The 23,318-nt window shown below is 38.8% G+C and overlaps 1 protein-coding gene and 1 long non-coding RNA gene across 3 annotated transcripts in view; one reads left to right on the top strand and one right to left on the bottom strand.

The window, feature by feature from the left end:
- The window catches only part of SETD3 (SET domain containing 3, actin N3(tau)-histidine methyltransferase), a 62,395-nt gene extending 54,767 nt beyond the window's left edge, over positions 1-7,628 (top strand). The window contains exons 10-13 of one of the 2 annotated variants that reach the window (XR_010364226.1): positions 1,415-1,581; positions 2,220-2,305; positions 4,068-4,228; positions 4,844-5,151. Coding sequence is in view for 1 of the 2 variants with exons in the window: in XM_064423423.1 (XP_064279493.1) it covers positions 1,415-1,581; positions 2,220-2,305; positions 4,068-4,228; positions 4,844-5,287 (858 nt within the window). In the remaining variant the exon portion in view is untranslated. Of the gene's footprint in view, positions 1-1,414; positions 1,582-2,219; positions 2,306-4,067; positions 4,229-4,843 lie in introns of both variants that reach the window. The other variant, XM_064423423.1, reaches the window with a different exon arrangement.
- LOC135302658 (uncharacterized) lies at positions 3,330-22,886 on the bottom strand. Its single transcript, XR_010364229.1, has 3 exons — positions 17,892-22,886; positions 14,869-15,095; positions 3,330-3,902 (listed from the first exon to the last, which is right to left on the bottom strand). It is a non-coding gene; the product is annotated as an uncharacterized LOC135302658 (long non-coding RNA).
- Between the last annotated feature and the right edge of the window lie 432 nt (positions 22,887-23,318).

The following is a 23,318-nucleotide window of genomic DNA, read 5'->3' on the forward strand; positions in this document are numbered from 1 at the left end:
TTAGTAGTTTCACTTTGTCTGCTATTTATCAGAATTTCTGTGCAAACTTTAACTGTTAGTGACATCTTTAAAGCACTGTAATTATATAATGCTGCAGTCCTTTAATATACCATGCAGATGTCATTTCTTACAGTTTCAGCAGGAAGAGTCTATGATCCATGCTTTTACTACTAAAAAATGTTAGGCAGCCAGGTCCACAGAGTCTGTCAAACACTGCCCTGAAATAAAGCAATTCTCACTCTGTTTAATTGGATTTTTTGTAAAACAGTCTTGGGCTGTAAGAGCATGCTGTGTAATCTGATATGTGACTTCCAGTTTAATGTGAGATGTATCACAGTAGTTTTAAAACTTGAGAGGGTGAGCACCTCTCTCCTTACCCACTGCCTTAGTACATACACCTAGTCAGGTCACGTGTTCATCATATGAGTGTGTTACAGTATAAAGTTCAGTACAATTCAATATCATACTTAAGCATTTAGTGCTTAGGATAAACAGCCCTTATACAAAATTGAAAACAGAGAAAGTAAATGGCATCATTGCTGTTACTGAGCCCTTTAGAGAGCACTGTGCCTTTCTCTGTCAGCTAGAGAGGAATGGAAGCTTGCAGGCATCCGGAGCACTGCTGTACCCTGAGGTTCTGAAGGGAATTCTGTAACTGCTGGAAGTTTTTTTTTCTGATTGACAATTTTGTTATCAAACACAAATGGGAAAATATCCTCTTGATGTGGGAGAATACAATTGCTACTCTGACCTCTAGTTCCATGAATTTCATACCGCCTAGCCTTGAGTTAAATACATTCTGCAGGTTATATTTAGCAACTTCTTTTTAAATGTGAATTAAAGTAACTATGTGCTTTATAGAAAAGAGTTCAGAGTAAAACAAAAATAAATGCTGGCTGAACACAGCTCAGATCTCTCTGTATGATGTACTGTGGTATATCCATATCTTAAGGTAACATTTAAATGAAAGCAGAGTTGATCTATCAGCAGTACAGTTTTGAGTGGACATTTGGTTGGGGAAAATGACTCCAGAAACACCATTTCTTTTAATGGGCTCTCCTTGTCTCTGATTTTTTTAGCCTTTAATAAGCCTTTGAAAATTTATTTCTGCATGCTGGTTCTTTGTGTCAGTGTGAGAAACCAGAACATTTTTCTTTTCAAGTATAGAATAAGAATTTCTTCTTGGCTTTCAAAGTCTCTGGTCTATGGATATGTTTACAGCTACCTCTAAAGTGTAATTGCCACATTGTATACAGCATTTGAGTCAATACAAAGCATGTTTCTTCATATAACCAAATATACCTTGTACTCAGAATAGTAACTTTCTAGAAAATAACTTTTAAATTATGTCAATTTTGTGAGCTGATCTTAAGCTTTTTTTCCCATCCCTTCACTTCTCTTTTCATCCTTCTAGATTTACATTTTTTATGGCACTCGGTCAAACGCTGAATTTGTGATCCACAGTGGTTTTTTCTTTGATAATAATTCACATGACAGAGTGAAAATAAAGCTTGGCGTGAGTAAAAGTGACAGGCTGTATGCTATGAAGGCAGAGGTCTTAGCTCGTGCTGGTATCCCAACGTAAGTAAAACACAATGCCATGGGTTTTTAAAAACATTTCCAAAATATACAGTGTCCAGTAGAGCATATATGAAGCTCTTTTGTGATAATTTCCTTAGGTGTAATATTTGTCCTGTTTGTATGGCAAATTAAAGTTATTGTAATAATATTTACAGAAGTTCTCTGAGCTATATTATCATCTAATTTGAACCATATATAAGGAAAAAAGCCTTTGCTTTAATAACCATTTGAACAAAACCAGAGCAAGGATTAATTTGAAACAATCTGTGGTTTTACTTTCTTTCCTATCCCTTGCAGACATACTACAATGCTCAGTATGTGAATCACAGCATTTTCCTTTAGTCATTTCAGTCCAGAGGGTACTATTAGGAGCAGCAGACATGAAACATTGCATTTTCATGAATTTATTATGAAAGCTGTATAAAATAATTTTAAGTGTAAAATAGTAGAGATAATCATTCTTTTCAGATACAAGTTAGGGAAGCTTTTCTGTTTGAGCTAATATTATCTAATTTTAAGTTACTTTTGTAGCAGTACATTTATTGTGTACTTTATGGTCTTTTATGTTAAAATAAGTTAAAAGATATAACAATTGGACTTGTATTTACTGTTGTTGTTTGATTGGTTTTTTTTATTAGTTCAAGTGTTTTTGCCTTGCACTCCACTGAGCCTGCAATCTCTGCCCAGCTTTTGGCTTTCCTTCGAGTGTTTTGTATGAGTGAAGGTAGGATATTTCACGAAGATAACCTAAGTTATGTTTGTCTTGTTGTGGGCATTTTTGATTGGGTTTTTTGTTAGTGTAGGAATGGGATAGTAATTTAAATAAAACATTAAGATAAATGATCAGAAAAGTTGAGTTTAGGTTAAAAAAGAATCTATAAGCTACTGAGAACCCCAATCTTTGGCCATGTCATCTGAGGGAATATTTCAGTAACTCTGAAAGCATGAGATGATACAATTTTTTATTTCTTTTCATCTCCCAGACTCTTGTGAATGAATGGAGTTTGATCAAACTCTTGGAGTTTGATCTCTAGTTCTTAGGTTTCAAAATAGTTTGCAGAACAAGATTGTGCAAGACCTAGGGGTTTACATGCTTAAAATCACAGCATTTTAGTCATCACCACTGGAATAATTTACGCATGGAATTGGAATATTCTGTACTGTAGAGGAAATATGGAAGAGACATTTCAAAGTTGAGTATTTTCAATATTTTAGTAATTTGTGATTAAATATTCAATATTTTGGTACTTGGTAATCAAAAACAAATTTCTGTATTTGCAGAATGTCTTTCTAGTGTTTCTGTTCTGTTACTTTTATTTGTGGGGCAAAATATGTGTACATTTCGTAAATATTCACCTTTTTGTGCATGTGAAACTTCTCATTCCATGCTCATAATAGCTTTTTGTTGGTTAGGTGCAGTTTTGAAGGTTATGGATGTGACAGTTTGTCATGGCAGTGAGAGAACTCCCTTGCAGTTAGGAATACCATGCAGATGATGTGGATTTTTTTGTGCCAGCAGGAATACTGAAGTAGTTGAGTTTTTGCATGTAGTCTATTTTCTTTCTGTAATAAAAACAATGTAACTTAGTATCATGCCTTCACTTCCTCCTGTCATCCATCTTTTAGAACTTACTAAGAAATTAGAATCTACTGGAACAGTTCAGTTGGAAGGGACCTACAATATCCATCTCTTCCAATTGCCTGATACTTCTGGGAAGTAAATTCAAAGGAAGAAAATTTTAGGATGCTGATGAGGGAGTGAATTTTGGCTTGGAGAGGAAAATGTAGCTAGTGAATGCTTTAATTGTATTTCTCTGGTATATGATTGTGCTCATTTTATATGTCTTAAATACTGTTTAAGAAAACTGTTTATTGAGAAACTACATCCAAGCTCTTGGTGAAGTTTGTCATAACTGCTTTGCAGTAATCAAATTTATTAATTAAAACTTAAATGAAATATATGTAATGTCTAGGGGCTGATTAAATGTTTTCTGCTCTTGAGTTTTGATGGATGTCTTTTTTGACCACCTGTAGGAAGTTTCTGCTAATGAAAAAGATCATCAAAACAATAGGAAAAAGAATTCCATTGCTATTTGCACACTGTTTCATCTGTTCCTTTTATTCTCAAAAAGTTCATTGCACTTGTTACAAATTTACTCCCTTTCATTTATGAATGATTTTACAAAACATTCTGTTTTACTGACACAGATTTACACTGTGTATGAGAGGCTGTGATATCTAAAGTATCTTTATTTCCAGGTGGAGAGAAGTCCCATTTTCTGCTGACCTGAAGACTTTCAGTTGTCTCTTTGAGGCAAATCCTAGAAAAAATGCAGCATATCTGATAATTCTAATTTGAGGAGAGGGTTATTTTTTGCTAGCTGCTCAAAGATATACAATTGAAAATAAATCTTTCTGCAGTTTGTCAACTGACAAAGTGAATGATGAGATTGTTTTTTAACAGATTGGTTTTATACTTATTGCAGAAGAGCTGAAGGAGCACTTGATAGGTGAGCATGCGATTGGCAAAATCTTCACTCTGGGGAACTCTGATTTTCCTGTTAGCTGGGACAATGAAGTTAAACTTTGGACATTCCTGGAAGCCAGAGCATCCCTTCTTTTGAAAACCTATAAAACAACTGTGGAGGTAAAATTATCATTATGTATAATTTAAAAGTCTGAGTTCTTCTGTGAGTTGTGATTATAGGAAAAGATATTTTGTCCTCCATTTTGTCTTTGCAAACTTCAACCTGAATGTTAGTACATAATTAATTCTGTACTTTTTAAGTGCAGAAACAGTTTTGCATTATCTAAGTAAAATCAAATAAGATTGCAAAAAAGGAAATTTTGTTAATGTAATTTTGTTAATGTATTTTCCTTTGATTTTCCAACTAGAGACTACCTGTTTTTTTCTCTGCAAATAAGATGGGGAATCAGTTTCAACTTGTTGTCTTTAGTTGCATTCTCCAGACTGCAAAGAAATGTGCTCCTATTGCAAATGTATAAGTGAACCTACATGTTGCACATATTTGTGAAGTAACCTGACTTTGCTTGTCATGCAGACTGATTTATGTGCAGAAATTTTGGGCTTTTTTATGATTTCGCGACAAATTTCACTGGGGCTCCTTGCAGACCCCCCTCATGTCCGTTTGGCTCCACCTGAGAGCCTGGTGTCCCTTCCTGCTCAGAGAAAGAGATGAGGTGAGGAGCTGTTTTATTGTGTTAGGTGTTAGTAGCAGACTTGCTCTTTCTTTTCTAACAGGTCGACAAGTCCTTCCTGGAGACTCATGAGCTCACTCCCCACGCAGTAATGGCCATCAAACTGCGCTTAGGTGAAAAAGAGATCCTGGAGAAGGCAGTGAAGAGCGCAGCTGCCAGCAGAGAGTATTACAGCAAACAAATGGCAGACGGAGCTCCGCTTCCGAAGTACGACAAGGGCCACATTGCCTTGTTGGAGAACTCTGTGGCAGACTCTAGACTCCCTATTGTCTTGAGAAACCTAGAAGATGTGGAAGAGCAAGGGGACTTAAAGATTGATGAAGCCATTGATGCTGAAGTCACAGAGAATGGGTTTGTAAATGGTGAAAACTCTTTATTTAATGGGACCAAATCAGAAAGTGAAAATCTTAGTAAAGAGAAAAGCAACAGAGGGACTGAAGATGCCAAAGAATCTTCTTCAGAAAGTACTGATGAGGTTAAAGAATAGTCCTAAAATTTTACTTTCTTGTGAAATTAAACTAGCTGAAGTTTATCAACAGTGCATTTATGTTGGTGTGTTTCTTTGTTAACATTTCTCTTTCTGCAGAGAAAAATGGTTTTGCTGCTTTATAAAAAAAAATGAATTTTTAAGTTATTTAAAAGATTTAGCATCCCTTTTCAATTAAGATTGCCATCTTGCTTTCAGGCAAAAACTGGGGAAAGAGGTGCCTTTGGAAGATTTTGCAGCCCTTTGTTGAACCAAATGTATTTTCTTCCTGGGGAAGAATTAAGCTCTTCTATCTGCTGTGCGTTTGTTGTTCTGTCACTCTGACTACCGAAATTAAAAGCTTGCTCTGCCTCCTGCCAAGAAAAGCAGAAGGCAGGACTGACTTGGTATTCAGCATGAAGGTAGGGGAGCAGTACAGCAGAAAACTGAATGAAAGGATCAGAAACTTGGGAGACTGGAGGAAAACCTGTTTAAAATCAGGTGTGCCAGTCCAGAAAAAGGTAAGGTGGCAACCTTATGATTGGTAGTTTTAAATGTCAATGAGAATCCAAATTGTATACACTTAAAGTGATCTCTGAAGATTTCAGTTTACTTTGTCTTTTGTTTACTGTATAAAATATCTTTCTTCTTCAGTCGGAGTTAGGCTGCTACAGTACAACATTCATGAACTTTTAAAGGCTGACTACTTTTTATTTCCAGGCAGTAGTTTTTATTTACAGTGTTGGCAGAGCTACTGGAGATTTTGCAAGCAAATAGGCCAAGCCACAGCTTCAAACTGATCAAAGTGAGGTCACTTCCCAGCTTCTTCAGGTTTTCACAATGAGCTAGAGATTTTCAAATCTACACTTTTGACTAAACCATTATTAAAAGGAAAATATTAATAATGTTCTTGTCTGCTACTCCTTCATTTCTGTGTTGTTGAATGTAACATTGAATTCACGTGCTTACCTGATCTTACTCAGCTTTGTCTTTTGGTTAAGATATAATTGATCCTGCTTCCTCAAAGGAAATGGCAAACAGGTTTATGTATTTTTGGCCCAAGTCCAAATCACAGCCAAGTCTGCAGTGGTTTTTGCCATTTAGATTGTGTCTTCATCTGATGTACATTTCTTGCAATACATCCACAACTTAAGCAGGGCTACCGTCACCAGCAGTTTTGGTCACTATCATAGTACATGTTTGAACTCCTAGGTGGAAACCATACAGTCCTAGCACTGTGCAGTATCAGAACAAGGGTAATTCCATGGCTTGACTTTGAAATTACCAGTGTATTAGGAGGAGAGGAGGGCAGAATATGTTTATTTTGTGGATCAGTTCAGAGGAGTATAAAGTGGTTTAAATCTGTTCTCAATATTAAGGACTTTGTCTTTTACTTTTGCATCCTTAAGTTCATGATAATGGATAGAATGGAAAGCTTGGACAATTGTTTAAAACTCAATAGAGGTTGCAAACTGCTCATCTAAGATCAGTTGCAGTAAAACGTCTTTTGGCACATTTGTAGTTTTTTTAGCTTTTGCTTCTTTCATACTGCAACCTGGAACATGTGTTTTTGCATCAATCTTTGGTGCAATACACATTTAAGTAGTGACCTTCTTTCAGGTTGTCGTAGAAGTTCTGGTGTTCAGCTAGTATCAGTGTGGGGAAAATAGAAAAAATAGTTTTTTAAAAAGTATTTCACTAAGAATGGCGTGTTGCCATTGCACCTTGGATATTGCTTCATCACTAACAAGATGCTGGACCAGTATTTTTGTAACTATATGCTGCCTTTGGTAGAATGTTATGGAATTGTTGTCTTGACAATTTAAATGTCATACAAGAGTCATTACATTTTGGTTTTTAATAGGACCAATACTCCACTTCTGTTTCTGCCACTTACATTGCACAACATTGTACTAGATGCTAAGATGCAATTCTGAAACTAGCCTTCCCTGAAAATTATAACTGTAATTCAGAATTTAAATGCTTTGATTCAATCTGATACACTGTATTTTGTTCCAGTATTTGCTAATATCTATGGCTTAGCAAAGCCTGTGGTCACCACAGGACAGAATGTGTGGGTTTTCTTGAATAAAATATAGTTCTACCATGTCTTCACTAGTGAGTGTATTATACAAACAAAACCTCTACCTGCTGCTGACTGCTGTATCTTTTGGGGTCTGTGGGGAGAGGTGTACAGATGAAGATTAAAGGACAAATAGCTGGGGGAAAAAAAACAAAAAAAGGATTCTAGTAAAAGAAAGGGAAAGTGTTCTACTGAGTGCATGGTCAAATTCTTACTCTTCATCTGTTAGTGTTATTTAGAAAAATATGTTACACACAATAAAAATAGTGAGTAATCTAATTTTGTAATTTGCATTTTTCCTTTATGCATGTAATGGTTCCTTCAGAAGCACTAACCTAAGACTTAAGCTTTTGAAAACTGAGGTGAAAACAAAAAAAATTGGCACTGATGAGCCCTTATTACCATCTGTCATGAAAACAGACCTTTCAAAGCATTTTAAAGTTAACTTTCTTCATAATGTTTGGTTAAGAGGCTGTTCACACTAATCCCAGGCTAAATGCCAAATCTTGCTTCTGTTTAGCTATCTAAAGTATTCCTGTAAGAAAGACATCACTTGCATTTCTCGGACTGTTCTCCAAAAGCAAAACAGGGGAAAAAAAGCCTTTTGAATTTTACATGAACCTACCTACTGATGAATCATTTCCCTAACAACCTGTAACTAGTTTGGGTCCGTGCCATGAGGTGATGTCCATATTTCCCTCTTGATAAAGTCAAATACACAAAATTGAGCAACAACTGCCAGCCTGAAAAACGTTTTTAAAGTGTAAATGCAACTGTAGCTTAAGTGCTGTCATGAGTGAAGGAGAAATGAGAGCCTTCTGGCTGGGGAGGTGGGATGGGTTTTGTTCTTGGCTAGAATAAATATTCTTTGCCTCAGACATTATTATAAGGTGGTATGTACAGAAAATCTGTGCAACCCAACAGTAGCTGCCTTCTTGAGGCTGATTTGCCTTCAGGGAGGAATGATCATCATGGAGTCATGAAACTCGCATGATTCAAAGGTATTCTGGAAGATTTAATGTACAAAATCTCCTCTAGTTCACGTGTTTAAAACCAGTATGTAGTATCTACTGCTGCTTCTCTCTCCCTTATTTTATAGAAAGGCATGTGAAGTAATTATGAAACATCATTTGAAGTATTTCAACCAGACAAAAGAAAAGTGCTCCCAAAATCTTATTTTCTGATTTTATGGACTGAAACTCAATCCAGGTATTTCTTATACTCTGTTCCAAACAGGAGTTTTCAGTAAAAACATTGCCCAAATTTATCTGATGAAGCAATACCCATCCCTTTTCCTCTAGAAGATTTTTAACTGATCCTTGTTGAAGTCAGATAATGACCACATGATTTTCACGTAATTACCATCTATATTTAATAGTTTCCATTGAGTTTCCTTCTTTGCATGCACTGCATGCTGTGCGAAGTACAGCACATAAATTGGTGACTCACGGTTGGAAGAGCTTTCTTAGCATTTCGCGGGTTCTACATCTATTTCCTAACAAATGCCACAAGTTTGGAAACCGTGTGGAGGATTTTTCAGTTAAAATTAAAAAAAAAAAACCCCTCTCAGTCCATAATTAAGAAAAAAGCAAACCACAAATGGTCCTGATTTCTGGACCTGGTGGAATTTTTAATCATGGAAGATTAAGCTAGGTAGGGGAGGAAACTGAGGTGATGTCCTTTCCTACATGGAAAAGAGAAGCTGGACAAGTGAACAACAGCTAGTTTGTCCAGCTAGCAGTTTGTCCCTTGCCAGGGAGGCAGGCGTTGCTGTTCTGAAGAATAGGAAGTTCAGGAATTATTTCACTGAGTGTTCAAAATCATCTCCAATTAGTTCTGTAATTACTGTGAAATTTCACAATTGGGTGAGGGCTTCACTGTGGATCACAAACAGTTGTGTTGAACTGGCAGTGAACAGCAGATGGAAGTGGCTGCTGCCTTTTCAGTGCAGTGCTGGGGTAACCTCAGGGAGTCTGGGCTGGATTTACCGTTGTCCATTGACTGCTCCTTTGCCATTGTGGAGCAACTGCTCAGTACTGGGGGTTAAGGAAAGGCCTTGCAAATCCAGCATGGAAGGACTGGGCAAAGCCACAGAGAGCAGTGTGGAAACAGAGGACAGTGTATTCAGGTCAGTCACCTGAAACAATGTGTCTAGAATTAGGGACCTGCATCCACGTGATATTTTGTGTATAGCACTATTTTGTTATTTAAAGTTGATCAAGCACAGAAGAAGCTTCTGAACCTGAGTCTTCTGTCTTCCCAGTCTGGAGAAACCAGCCCATCATTTTTCAATTAAATCCAGTTCAGACATGGCAAAATAGTTGGTGCTGACCACCACATCTTGTGGTGCATCTTTGAGCACTTTGATGTGATGAGTTGGAGTGAAACAGATCTGTATCCCTTTGAGACTTGGCTTTGCTTCTTCAGAAAGGTGCTTAAAATCTGCGTGAGTATAGGGGATAGAATCTTGCACATGACTAACATTGGTCTCACAATTGAGTCACCATTACTTAAGCACAGATTAAAACACCATCAGAACTAGGTAACTGAACTTAAATAGTGGCATTTTATTTAAGTTTACTCTTTTTAAGAAATGGGCTAACTTGCCGGCCCTGAACACACAAATCAATTGTCCTTTGAATAGGATTAACAGGGGCAAAAAAGCAAATTTCCCTGTAACACCCCATGCATGGCGAGCACCAAGAGTAGCTTCATTCCAGCTTGCAGCCTTGTTTCACTTACATGTTTCTGACCAGGTACCCTTTGTGTGCTTTGTGTTCAGCTGGGGCAACCTGCCTGTTCCCTAGATGCATTTCTATCTGTGGAGAAGTGTGGGCTGTCCTCTTGGCCAATTCATCAGTGTTTGACATGGTGCTGTGGAAGTCAGTAGATTTCACATTGTGCTGCTATCTTGGACCCATGCAAATGGAGTATTCATTTCTTTCTCTTAGCTTTCTTTTTTGCAAATGCTCTTTGATTTAAATATGGTGCGGTTTGTTGTCGTATTCACAGAAGTTGCCTGTTCCTCCTATGTAAGGCTGAAATTTGGAAAGTGTGTAGGTGTCCTGCATCCAGCAACTGCTTCATGGTATGGGTTTAAGGGAAATTCCATTCCACACTGGTTCACCGCTTTCAGTAATGTTAATACCTCAGCCAAGGCTCCTAATTTCAGCACTACTAAGTGGGCTTGTACACAGATTTGTGGTCCAAAGGTATGAATAAAGTGCTTTAAAACTGAATCTCCATGCTGAAACAGGCATGCACAAACAGCCTCCTATGAACTGCAAAGGAATTTTTAGATTGCCTTGAATGTCTATAAATCCCACTGCCTTGCAGCAATTAATTCAAGTGATTGGATGCTAGGAATGGTTTATTATAATTGCACACAGGTAGTAATTTATTAGGGTGGCTGTTTCTTTTGGCATATGTCAAGAAGGTCAGAGTTTAGGCTTTTTTGGACATTAACCTAGTCTTCTGTAACTCTGAAGTTCCACTTTTTGGTCATTAATTTTGTACATGCTGAGATTGTGACAATTAACCCACTTAATAAAGGTCAAGTTTCAATTTTTTCCAATTTCTGGAACACTTAACTTTATTCCTTCTTGAAAATGGGCAGATACAGAATGATAAATAGTTATTAAATGAGAACGAAGATGTAGTTCTGCTGTCAAGATACTATTGAATGGTTAGTAACAAAAGGACCAGAACTGCCATGGATTTGAAATAAAAGGAGTAGCACAGATCAAACTACAGGTAAAGGAAATAGAAAAGTGTGCATCACAGTGAGCTGTTTAAAGTAATTTCTACATATGTCCCTGGTAAATTACCTAAGCTTCTAAATTATACAAATCCATAATTTGTCCCTTTAATTTACACATGTGATTTTTCCCACAGATGTAAAGCAGCATCAAACCACAGCTAAAAGGCATAAACAAGCAAAGTGAGTAAGGAAGTGGTGGTGGTGTTTTCAGATGACCAAAACCTAGTTATACCGGATTCCTTAGTAATACCTGGATTTAAGGAGCCACAAGATTAGGTAAAAACAAACCCTTGGTTCTGTCTAGTGGCATCAATTCCTAAAGGGTATATTGGCATGTTGTGTCTCTTAAGCTATCACTTAAAAATTACTTCTGAAAAGTGTGCATCAAAAAGCATATTTATTAATTTTAAATTGTATCATCCATTAAAGAAATGTCTGCAGACAAATCAGAAGTAGTCATTTGCTGTGTTAATAAAATCATTGTACCTTTAGTAGTTTGTCAGCACTGAGTGATGTTTGAAAACCTGTTTTTCACATTAATTTCTTAAGCTTTTAGATATTGACTAAGACAGTGAGTCCTCCTGGAATATTACAGCAGCAGTTTGTCGGTCAATGCTAAACACTTCAATGCAAGAATGACACACAAATCTTTCAAATTATAAGAAGCTGTGGAATGAAAATAATAGTGTTTCCTGTATAATTTTTTTCATTAAGTAGTGCAAGTACTACTACCCAAACCTATGAAATGGTGGTATCATTTTCACAAATTCTCAGTCCTGTGCTCCTGAACAGGCTCACTTCAAGTACAGGGATACAAACTGTCCAGCACTATTAACTGGTGCACCAATGTAACTGCACAGCATTCATATTCCAACGTCATTGCTCAGGATTAGAGGAAATTATTTCCCCCTGGAAAAAGAGTGTGGCTTTGGATTTTAAAATGCAACACAGTTTGGCATGATGTGGCTTATTTTTCACAGGAGAGGTCTAGCTGCTTCCTCAAAAACTCTTGGCTTGTCCCCAGAGGTTTTTTACACATGCACACACACTCTCGAGATACTCCCTGCCCTTTCTCCCTTTGAGAGGTGTTATTAACCTGTGCTAATGCTGTCTAAACGCTCACTAGCTGGTAGCAATACTTGTGGGACAGATGATTTAGAGCCACTTGATTCAAAACATTCTCAGCTAAAGCTAAGTAATCATTTCAAGTGATCAAATATCCTCTGCTGTGAGAAACAAATACACAGCACAATGATAGTTATCGAGCTTACTCTCAGCAAAGCATATTAATCTTTTCTTCAGATTTTACTTTTGGGAGTAGTGATATCCTCTGACAGGACAATTCAGTTATCTTCAGCTGAGTTTTCAGAAGCAGTAGCATTTTTCCTCAGCAAAATTAGGTTCAACAGGTAGAATTTCAGCCTAAAATGATGTGCAGTCTTGAGGTGGACTTCTCCTGCTTTGCAGCAGGAGAAATTAACTAGTATTTTCGTTCTCTTTATTAAGAAAGCTATTTTTGTCATCCATATTGGGCAACTGTATAAAAATAGACAAGTTTTGTATCTTGGCAGGATTAAATGAGAAGTATGTATGTCTTTTTTTCATATCCTTGAATATCAAAGCAAGACAAGCCTATTTAGGAAGTAGAATTTTATTGCTTAACATATATTTGCATCCCGCAGTGAAGACATTCACTTTCATGGCACGTTTTCTCCCAATGGTTTCTAAATGCCTTGCAGCACTCACAAAGCGGAATTTTTGCAGTATTTTTCTGAGATGAAGAAGCATTATTATGTTTTCTGACATGAAGAAGGGGCTGCAATAGGGTGGCAAAGCCTGAATCTATAGTTCTGGTCACAAGAGCGGGTTACGTTTCTAAGTTCATCTGAAATAGTTTTGTGAACAAACTAAAGATTGTTTGTAGAAAGAAGAAAAGAGATATGCCTGATGCTTGTTTAGAACAAATGTTTACTAAAATAAGCACTTCCTCTTTACGAACAGAAGATCATTAAGTGTTGGGATTTTTTCTCCCTAGCCATGGATTGAAGGAAGAAAGTATTGCTGTGACAGCAGTGCTAAGCCTCCCCCAAGGACAGACTGGGATCCACAGGTGTAATTTTACCTGTTCTGGTCTGGTATCTTCCCTGAGCTTGGTCAGTGGTGGCAAATAAAAATAAAATATAAACTTGGAAAACACTGAGAAACATCCCATTTCCAAGAAAGTGCAAGAAAGAGTCAAATACAGAAGTCAAGGTGAAGTCTCTAAATAAGAGAGCCTCTAAAAACTCTTTAAGGTAATGGGTAGTTGTGATACAGATATATGAAGTAAGACAAGGTATACAGGGAAAGGCACAGCTGGTTGATTTACTGACAAAAATGTTTTCTTAGGGGCGTGTTAGTCTAAACTGCACAAATCTGCAGCAAAAGGTGAGATTTAGCATATGTTCCTCATGTAAAAAACTGAAAACATTTGGTCTGTCAAAACATCCTATTTTGATGTTTCAAGGCTGATTTGTTAAAGAAAAAATAACAAAACAACAACTGGGCAGTGACATGATCTCTGCATTTTCCTACATGTTGTTCAAGCATTTCATATATTACTTATGTGTCAAGTGTTAAGAATTTGCTGGTCATCTTCAAATCTAGCAAAATTATAGAAAGCTCAGGGATTGCTGAGTCCTATTAAAATCACCAGCCAGGTAGTGCCCTGCTTTAGGGACAGACTGCTTCATTAGCTGATATGTTGCCAGCAGAAAATTCATGTGGAGACAGGCCAAAACACAGTTCATGGTCAGTCATGAGAGTCAGAAGAAATCTACGGCTGGTTCATAAAAGCAACTTAAAATTTAAACCCTGCTTTGGGTTTGAAATTACTTTTTAAGAGTATAAGCTTGTATCATTCTATGACTTCAACCCTTTTCTTTGAAATCCTGAAGTCAAAGATTTTAAGAGCTCAGTATCTTAACAGTTTTTGTCCTCTGGTACAAGTGGTCAAGAATACATTTTGCTGCAAATTAAACAACCTTGAAGCTGAATTGTAAAGTTGCTGTTTGGTCCAGCTGCAGTCCCATTAATGCTCCTTTACTGAGGAGAACCAAAGAGAGTCTGAAAGGCAGAGAGCCTCAGACTGACCCAATAAAACATAGTTAACCACTGATACTTCCTGCCATGGCAAACAAAACAAGAATCCCACCACTCAAATAGGCAAAATTAAGATGACAATTAGCCCTCAGTCCTAAGATTACAAGCAGATTTGAATTGAGGGGGAAAGGTAGAAACTTATTCCATGGGCAAATAATTATGTGGTTGACTAAGAAGCAAGGTTTTTGCATTGCTTTTGATGCTTTTTCTATGCACGACAGAATGAAAGTTCAGTGGTCTGGGCTGGATTTCCTACATTCCTCAAAAGACCAGTCAGACCAAGTCTTTGATAACAGACTCATCAGTTTGGCAATATGGAGCTTGAGGAAATGTGCATAAGTTTCCCTCCTATTTTATTTTATTTGACAATCTTTTTTTGAAGATCAGAGCGTACTTATAATTTTATAGAACTCCTAAATCATTAGGCTTACCACTTATGCTTATAAATGGGTTTTGTAGTCTGTCCAGTTTTTTCATATGCTGGGTTTATGTCAGGTAAACTGGAATACATGCAGGCTTCTGACTCCCACCTGATTATTAATACCCCCATGAACACTTGCTGGCAAACTGAGTTTACTCTCTACAACTTAAAGTAGCCACTAAATAAGATCTACTTACTTTTCAGCTTTTGGACCTTTCTGGTCTAGTTTCAAGAGTTTCAAGTCAAATGCAGTGTGTAAGTGATATATCAGCCTTGGTAGAGGTTGATATGGCTGTCCATCATCTTCAGTCTTCTTGGGCTCCTAGAGAGTACAGCTGCTTTGGTCAGCTGGGATTTGTCTACAGGAGCTCACCAGTCCAAAAAAAATGAAGGAGAAGGTGCCACCAAGTTGTTTGAAAGGTTGCTATGAAACAATACAGACAGAACAATAGTAATGAGTCAGTTAAAACCTCAAACATAGATATGCTAAACCTAATAAGCCTAAAAGTCTGAAGTGTGTCGGTTTTCCTGGTTTTTACTTTTGTTGGATTTTTAAAACATCTTTCGTATTTGCAAGATCTCTAAAGACACCCGTGCCCTTTCTGGTAACAGGATAAATACGGTACTTACTGGAGTGAGATCTCATTTTGTTCCATTTCAAACCAAATAAGTGTGCTTTAGAGATCATGGAAGTCTGTAAAGGGATTTGCCTCCAAAGCTAACAAGCCAGCCATGGAACAAAGGGAGGATAGCCCTAGTTTGAAGTCAGCAGTTACCAAAATGCAGTGTGTTGGCACTCTGAGTGTCAGTTTTCCCTTTTGTAAAGCATTCTGCAGTGTTCTGGAGCAAGTGCCTCAAGCTGTGGTGCAGATCTCTACCTTTGCTCATCCCTTTTCTCCTCCAATTGACATTCAGAGGAAATGGACAGCACGGACATTCTTTGCTGCATCATTCTCCATAGCTGCCTACGAGCATTTTCAAATATACTCTGTGTGTCTGGTCATTGGAGTCATAGGAGAACATTACTTCATTAGTAAATGCAAGAACTGCAGAAGGACTTGGTGTTAGCAAAATATCAGGCCAGAACCTTGGACTTGTGCTCCAGATTATCCACTGATCCCACAGCAGGGAGCAGCTGACAAACTGTGCCTCCAGAAGTGCCTAAATTTGGACATGACTGAGCCAAGCTCATAGGGTATGTGCATCCCAATTTCAGCACAAAGTCACCCTTTTTAAAAACAGACAAAAAGGACCTGGCCATTTCCTGTGCTCTCTGAGGGGTCTGGAAAAAAAACCCCAAACAAACCAACAAACAAAAACCCCCCAAAAAAACATAACACCCTAATTCACAAACTGTTCTGTTGTGTTTCTGCCTGAGTCTCATCAGGCAGTAGCTGGTGCCACTTTCAGAGCACTATTTCTTAATTCTCCCTTCTTCACTTCATACTTATCTCACTTTAGAGAGTGTGAAATTTTTCAGTTCATTATGTTCTGAACTGTTATTTAATTGAAGCCCCTAATGTTCAGTCAGTACACACTGCACACAGTCATTTAAAATATTCCAGCAGTGCACATTTTTTATAAGTGCTTCAATTGGAAGTGATCAAGGTTTGAGACTTCCAGCCTATAAAGGCTTCTGCTGTGGAAATGTGAAGTGCTACTTTCAATAATTTCAAACTGCTTCCTAAGCAGGCCTTCTGTTCTGACTCTCTTAAACTGCAGCATAATTTCTCAGCATGCTTTATGCCCAGAACCTTCATTTAATGGCTCACACAGAAAAGGAGCAAGTTGCAGGATTTGATGGGGCCCGCTAGCTGTGGAGCATGGTGGGAAGCCCTGCTCTCTGAACAGAGAGGCTGGGTGGGAGATTTTTGTTCTGCTCACCCCATCTTGTCCAGAACTGCTGGAACAGAGTGACTGCCCCCACTGCCCTTTTTTCTGCATGGTGTGTGCCATGCTTGCAGCTTTGTCCTCAGCTCCATGGGACCTGGTATGACTGAAGTATGAGCACAAAGAGTGTCTCTAAATGGATTTTTTCCAGTGACACACTCTGAAGCTCCAGCGTTGTAAGGTGGCAAGCATCTAGAAGAAGCTAGGATGAACCATGGCACCCCAAGAGGGCAGATCACAGCCAGCTGCAGTGTCACTGCCCTGGAGTGAAGCTGTGGTGCAGGGAAGGTACTGCCCAAGGATGAGGTACAGCCCTGAAGCTCCTTGAAGTCTGCTCTGCCCATATTTTTGACATGGCTGCTACCTTTGACTACACAGACTGCTAGCTCGCTTTTTTTCCCCTTTTCCACAAGCTTTGTGCAGATGACAAAAGGAACTGTGCTGGGGATGGTTGTCCTCCATCTTCTCAAGCCTGATTCTGTGCAGCAAAGGAAAGGCTCAGCTTGTAAGAGAGAGAATGAAGCTCACCACTTTCCTTCTCCTGCTGCTTGGAGTAAATGAGACACAGGAATCACCAGCTGTCTGTTGTGGTGGGACAGGCTAGTGGCAGTGGGAGATAAAAAGTCTCCACTACTTTGCATTGTTCAAATTTAAAGCTAAAGAGGAGTCAGAGATTCCAGTTTTATTGAAAATGCCTGGTAATCTCTAGTAATGACCTAGTCTAACTAAAGAACAAGCACTTGTTAAAGGTCATTTTCCAAGTGCTGTCATCCTCTACTCTAATTAATATCAACCATGTATGATGTTGGCAGGGGCTTCAAATATTTTAGCATGGAAAGACTGGACTTCCAGTGACATTTTTAATGAAAAAATGTAAATCATCTCTTATGAATGCTGTAATCAAGGTATTCATTAGCCAACCCTGGACTGCAAAGGAACACCTACAGAAATAAGCTGTGAATCTTGGATAATATTGTAGGAGTGAGAAGTCTCCTAGTAAGCTGCTATCAGCTAGGGACATGTCTAAAGAGGCATGGTTCAGGCAGCCAAAAAGACCATGAAAATGACAAATGAAGCACAAGGAGGCAGAGGCTACAGTACTGATTCCTAGTGAAAATGTAGAACAAGTAGCTCAGGAACCTGCAGATTTGGGAAACTGTTTCCTTGAAGATCCTTACTCTGATCCTTTAAAAAGATGACAAAAGCCCTGAAGCATGAGCGGATACTATTATATCCTTTCCAAAATGCACTAGGAGTAACCACATCAACTCTAGATTTATACTTTGAGGCAGGAAGGTTTCACTAGAACACTGACCCTGAATCCAGTTACCTGTTATATGTCCATAATGTGCACTTGTCCAAGGCAAAGGCATCCAGTGTTGATACAAAGATAGGGGAAAATGGTGATTCTGTTGCTATTCTTGGCAGCTGGTTTCAATATTTGATGACTCTCACTTTCAAAAACAAAATTTTCCTATTGCTTCAGGTCCTAATGGTAGATTTTGTACTGCTTTGTTTTGCTGGATGCAAAAACTCTCTCTCTAGTCCCTGGAAATTTCCCTCTGTGAATATACTTGTATGAAATAGTCAAGTTTACCTCCCAGGCTTCTTCTTTTGATGAGAGAGACACAGAAGGCCTCTTGCTGTAAGTTTCTTCCAGCCTGAAACCGATTTTAGGACCTCCCCTCTTTGTTCCTCTAATTTTTCTGTAGTCCTCAAAGATTCTTCCACTGGAATATATATAGTTGCTCATAACACCAAAGTTGTTTATGGTGGTATTTCTCTTTTTGATTGCCAATTTTCCTGGTTAAATATCAAAGTCCTTCAGTAGTCCACTTGGTCTTAATTCTCTTTGGCACTTCCATTGGGTTCCATCACTGCAATTGATTATGTAGTTTTCACAGTACACAGGTAGAGCCTGTATTCTGGTTGTTTGATATCTGGCTTTGAATTCAAGAGCATTAAAAAGCTCTCAGGTTACATGATCCCTTTTAGCAAGTATTTTGGACAAAAATGTAAGAGCTTTGTGATTATCTTAACTTACAGTGCCTGCAATTGTTATGTCTTCTTAATTTTTTTTTTTAAGATGATTTTTAAAATTTTCATAAGTCCAGTGTTGGTGGTTTTTTTTAATCTCCTGAAGTTCATGTGCTGCATGCCATGATCGTACAAGTAATTCTACAGTCAAGTTTAATGTCTCCTGGAATATTTTTACTTGCATAGATAAAAATAGGGACATGTTCTCCAGTACATTTTCTTGGAACAGAGATTGCTAAACTCCACACTTTTCACATTTAGTCATAATTTCAGAAAAACAACAGAACATAACTTCTTTGTGAAGTTCAGCTCCAAATTCAGTTTTCCCAATAGTGGGTTGAATCAAAAACTTGTCTCTCCAGGTACTTTCTCCTTTTACTGTACAGGACAAGGACTGCACAGAGTGAGTGTTTTGGCTCTTGTTAAACGTCTTCATGTTCAGGAGGTAGTTTGTACAGCCAGTAAGGAAAAACAGGGATCATCTGCATCTGCACCAGGCAATTCCTGAGGTAGGCATCTCCCATTCTTTTGGAATGATCCAAAAGAAATGCCTCTGCTCAGGTAGTGCTCATGCCAGAGATGTTCATAAACGGTGTCAGAGCTGTAGAGTCTCTTACCAGGGTCTGTGCAAGCCTTCACAATCATAAATCATAGAATGGTTTGGATTGTAAGGGACCTTGAAGATCTTCTCATTCCAACCAGCTGCCATGGGCAGGGACACCTGAGACCAGGCTGCTGAAAGATGCATCCAAACTGGCCTTGAACACTTCCAGGGATGGGGCACCCACAGCTTCTCTGGGCAACCTGTACCAGTGCCTCACCATCCTTACAGTAAAGAATTTCTTCCTAATATTTAATCTAAACATCCCACTTTTTGCTCTGAAGTCATTCCCCCTTGTTCTTGTTAACAGTCCCTCTACAGGTGTCTTGTACCCCTTCAGGTACTGGGAGACCTCAATAAGCTTACCCTGGAGCTTTCTCTTCTCTAGGCTAAACATCCCAGTCCTCTCATTCTTTCCTCATCAAGGAGAGATTCCATCCCTCTAATCATCTCTGTGCGCCTCCTCTGAATTCACTCCAATGGGTCCACATCCTTCCTGTATTGTGGTCCCAGAGCTGGATGCAGCACTCCTGGTGGGGTCTCCTGAGAGCAGAGTCAAGGAGAGTCACCTCCCTCCACCTGCTGGTCATGCTGGCTCTGGTGCAGCCCTGGATATGATTGTCTCTGTGGGCTGTGTATTGAAGTTCTCTTGCAGAAAAGACCACGGTCATGAGTGACCTGAAGTTGTGCAAGAAAGAGTAGGATCTGATCTGAGTGATACTGCCAAATGACACACATGAGCAGCAGAGGTGCAGCCCTGCCACCTCTCTCCATCCTGAGACAAGATTTTCATGTCCTCTTTAGTTCAATTTTTTCTCAATTCCTCCTGCATTTTTATCCAGCAACCCCACTGTGTACCTGCCCTCACAGATGCCGTAGTCTCTGTCCTTCACATATGTCCTTCACACATATCCCACACAGAATCCAAACACAAACCCAAGAACTTAAGTGATTTAAAAGTGTGAAGCATTTCCCAGTTTTCATAGACACGTGATACACATTTTGGTGTGCACACATAGATGCCAGCTTGTAGCAGCTTCTTGTGATGTTGAAAACACATACTGGTAAAGTTTTGCAAACAGGTGGGGAAAGAAAATGTAGCACTGGTTACTTGTATTGAACTGTTGCTGGAGGACATGGCAAGCTGGCAACCTTGCCACTAAACCATATTCCAAAGAGCTCACAGCGTCATGGTCTGTCATTGTTTTGTGTGAACATTGCACTCTACTCTTCCAAATCCCAATGGCAAGTTGGCCAGTGAGAGATGCAAAACTCTGGAAGAGAAGGTTTCTAAACAAAATACCACAACTCTTTCCAGTGCATTTTCCCCATTAATATCTAAAATCTCTGGTTCATGCTATAAACATAATGAGCTAATAATCTCCATTTCACCACGAGAATGTATTTGTATCAGAAACTTGCAGTGTTTCTCTCAATTACAGATCTATACAGCATTTAAAAAAAGCATCTTGGAAGCAGTTTGATCCTTATTTGCATAGGATCACACAGAATCAATATTGGCACTGTGAGACTGTAATTTCTCCCTACTTTCCTCCAAAGCATAAACCAAATTCTGGAGTCCATTGTAACTACCTTGTGTCTGAATCATAGAAGCCTTAGTATGTGATTACCTTGAACAGCTACCCTAATTCCCAAGATGGATGGCATGCTTACTGTACCAAGAATGCTCAGGAACCTCTGGATTAGTAAATCTGATTCTGAAAATTCTGCTTTTCATATTTATATATAATACCATTCATAAACTTCATAAAGTTGTAGTTTAAAGTCTGTTGTGTTTCCTGATCCCACTGCCTGTACCTAGGACTTGCTTCCCAAAACCCTATTGTTGCAGATGTGAGCAGTCAACTTCTTCTGCTGTTGAAAATGGGAGTCTTCTCCAAAACACCAAGAATGTTTTGAGAGACATCTCTGTCTTGCAACACACAAAACTGAGGCTGGTTTCATAGCAAGAAGGGAAAATATGGTCAAAATGCAGTGAATGAATGCATATGTCAGCACACTGTACTTACAGGTGGAATTAAAGGAGAAATGCTCTGTGAACTGTGCCATGCGCACACTGCCTTCACTTAAACTCCTTCTGCTTTCACACTGCTTTGAGCATCAGCATTTGAGCTGATTTATGGGGAGAGAATTCCACTAAAATACACATTTTTACATAGAGTGACAGGCTTGTGTACTCCTCCCTAGCAGATACATGTAAAATCCAGTTGAAATCTATATTAGGTAGATATCCCTGTTTGATATTTGTTTGTTTTAACTTGCAGATTTCAGTAGACATTTTTGGTCATACAGCCCTGGAAAGTTTTAACATCTGTAAATGCCTGAGCTGTCCAGGGTCCAAGCTGCTCAGGAGGTGCTAAGTGATGCTGAACCAGTATCTTGCAGTGGCTCAGCTGATGAAATTACCGTGGTGTGTGGAGCTGGTGCTGGCCAAGGGCAGGACCCACAGCGATAATCAAGTATCTCAGCTCTTGCACTGCTCTAATCTGTGACCTCAAGAAAGGTGCTCTATTTGCCTGTGCTGGTTTCTCCACCTATAAAATGATACTTTGGGCTAAATACTTTGAGAGTGACAGATACTGCCCAAACATTCCCTGGAAAAACTGAGCTAATTTGGTATCTAGGATGTAGCAGAGTCAAGCCCTGTTTGGTAATATGGGGGTAAGACAGCACTGGTAATACTGGGAAAGAAACACTCCTGAAACTGCACTTTCTTCTTGTGACGGGTGAGTTTTGGCTTAAGGTTGCAGTGCCAGTTCATGGAATGAGTGAGAAATGTCTGCTGAGATATGGCCTAAACTCCCTCCCACAGGAAGATGGGCAATGATGTTTGTAGCCACGTGTGAGTCACAGAGCCAAGTACCACAGCAAATCATGGACCCCCTGACAGGCTGGCACAACGGTACTCTGTGCAGAGAGGGCACTGTGGACCTGCATTTCAGGAGTGTTGTCCACTTCCACTGCCAGCCCAGTCATGAAGAGCTGTGGGTATTTGAAAACCTTGGTTAAAACCGGGGGCAGAAATGTTGGAACCATTCATTGTGGGCAGGATAACTTCTGAGGAGCCAGAGTAGTTCTCCAGCCTCAGCAGCATCCCAATGCAAACAAAACTAGTGCTTCTAATCACAACACTGGCTTTTATCTGAAAATAATTAGCTGAAGAAAAAACAAAACCCCTTCTGTCCTTGCAAAGCTGTGAGGGAAGGGAAGTGCATCTAAGATTGCTTCAAATGAAACAGTAAGGCTCAGAGGAACCAGAGACCTCTGCTTGTATGTTGCATTCCTTACTCCTGAGACAAGTTTATGAAGGAATGGAGTGTCTTTAATCATTTAATTTGGCTAATTTAAAACTACATATGCATAATTTATTTGTAGAGAGGTAAAACCCTCTAATTCCTGCATTTATTATTGTAACACACAGTATTAAAGTGATTTTTTTTTTTACTATTGCAAACTGCACACTGCCTGAGAGTGTTAGTGTGCTTCACATCATGCCTGAGTGAGTGTGTTTGAGGGGGTTTGAGTCTCCAATTCACATATACCATCCTCCATAAATTATGTACTTCCATTTATATAAAAAGGCATTGCAGAAATTATAATATAAATTAATTTATAGGGCTTTCATTCTCATATATTGTTTTATGCCCTTTGTTTCAAAGAAAAAAAAAAAAACAAAACCAAAACCAAAAAAGAGTCTTCCCTTTCCCACTCCAGGGGGAGAGTCAGTTTTGTAATATTGCAATAGTGCCTTATGTTAAAGGTTCATTTGGCTTATTCACAGGAAAACCAAGGGAACCTGCCTTGTTGAAACTACCTCCAAATACAATTTATACAATTTATTCAAGTAAGTGGGACACCTTTTCTAATTCCAGCTCATGGGAATTTAATTGCCAAGTTTGAACCTTTGTCAGGATATCTATCATTTTTCAAGGACTTCATGGATGGAAAAATAATTCAGTGAGGTCCAGATCTTTTACAAGGCTTGACAACTATTCTGACCTTCTCACAGTTTAAGACGTGAGAGCCCCAAAAGACCTGGCTGAGGCAAAGTGAGAGAATTGATTCCAGAGCTGCCTCATTCACAGGTACCTTTAAATT

Source organism: Passer domesticus, chromosome 6 (genome assembly GCF_036417665.1).
Source record: "Passer domesticus isolate bPasDom1 chromosome 6, bPasDom1.hap1, whole genome shotgun sequence".
NCBI classification, from domain to species: Eukaryota; Metazoa; Chordata; class Aves; order Passeriformes; family Passeridae; genus Passer; species Passer domesticus.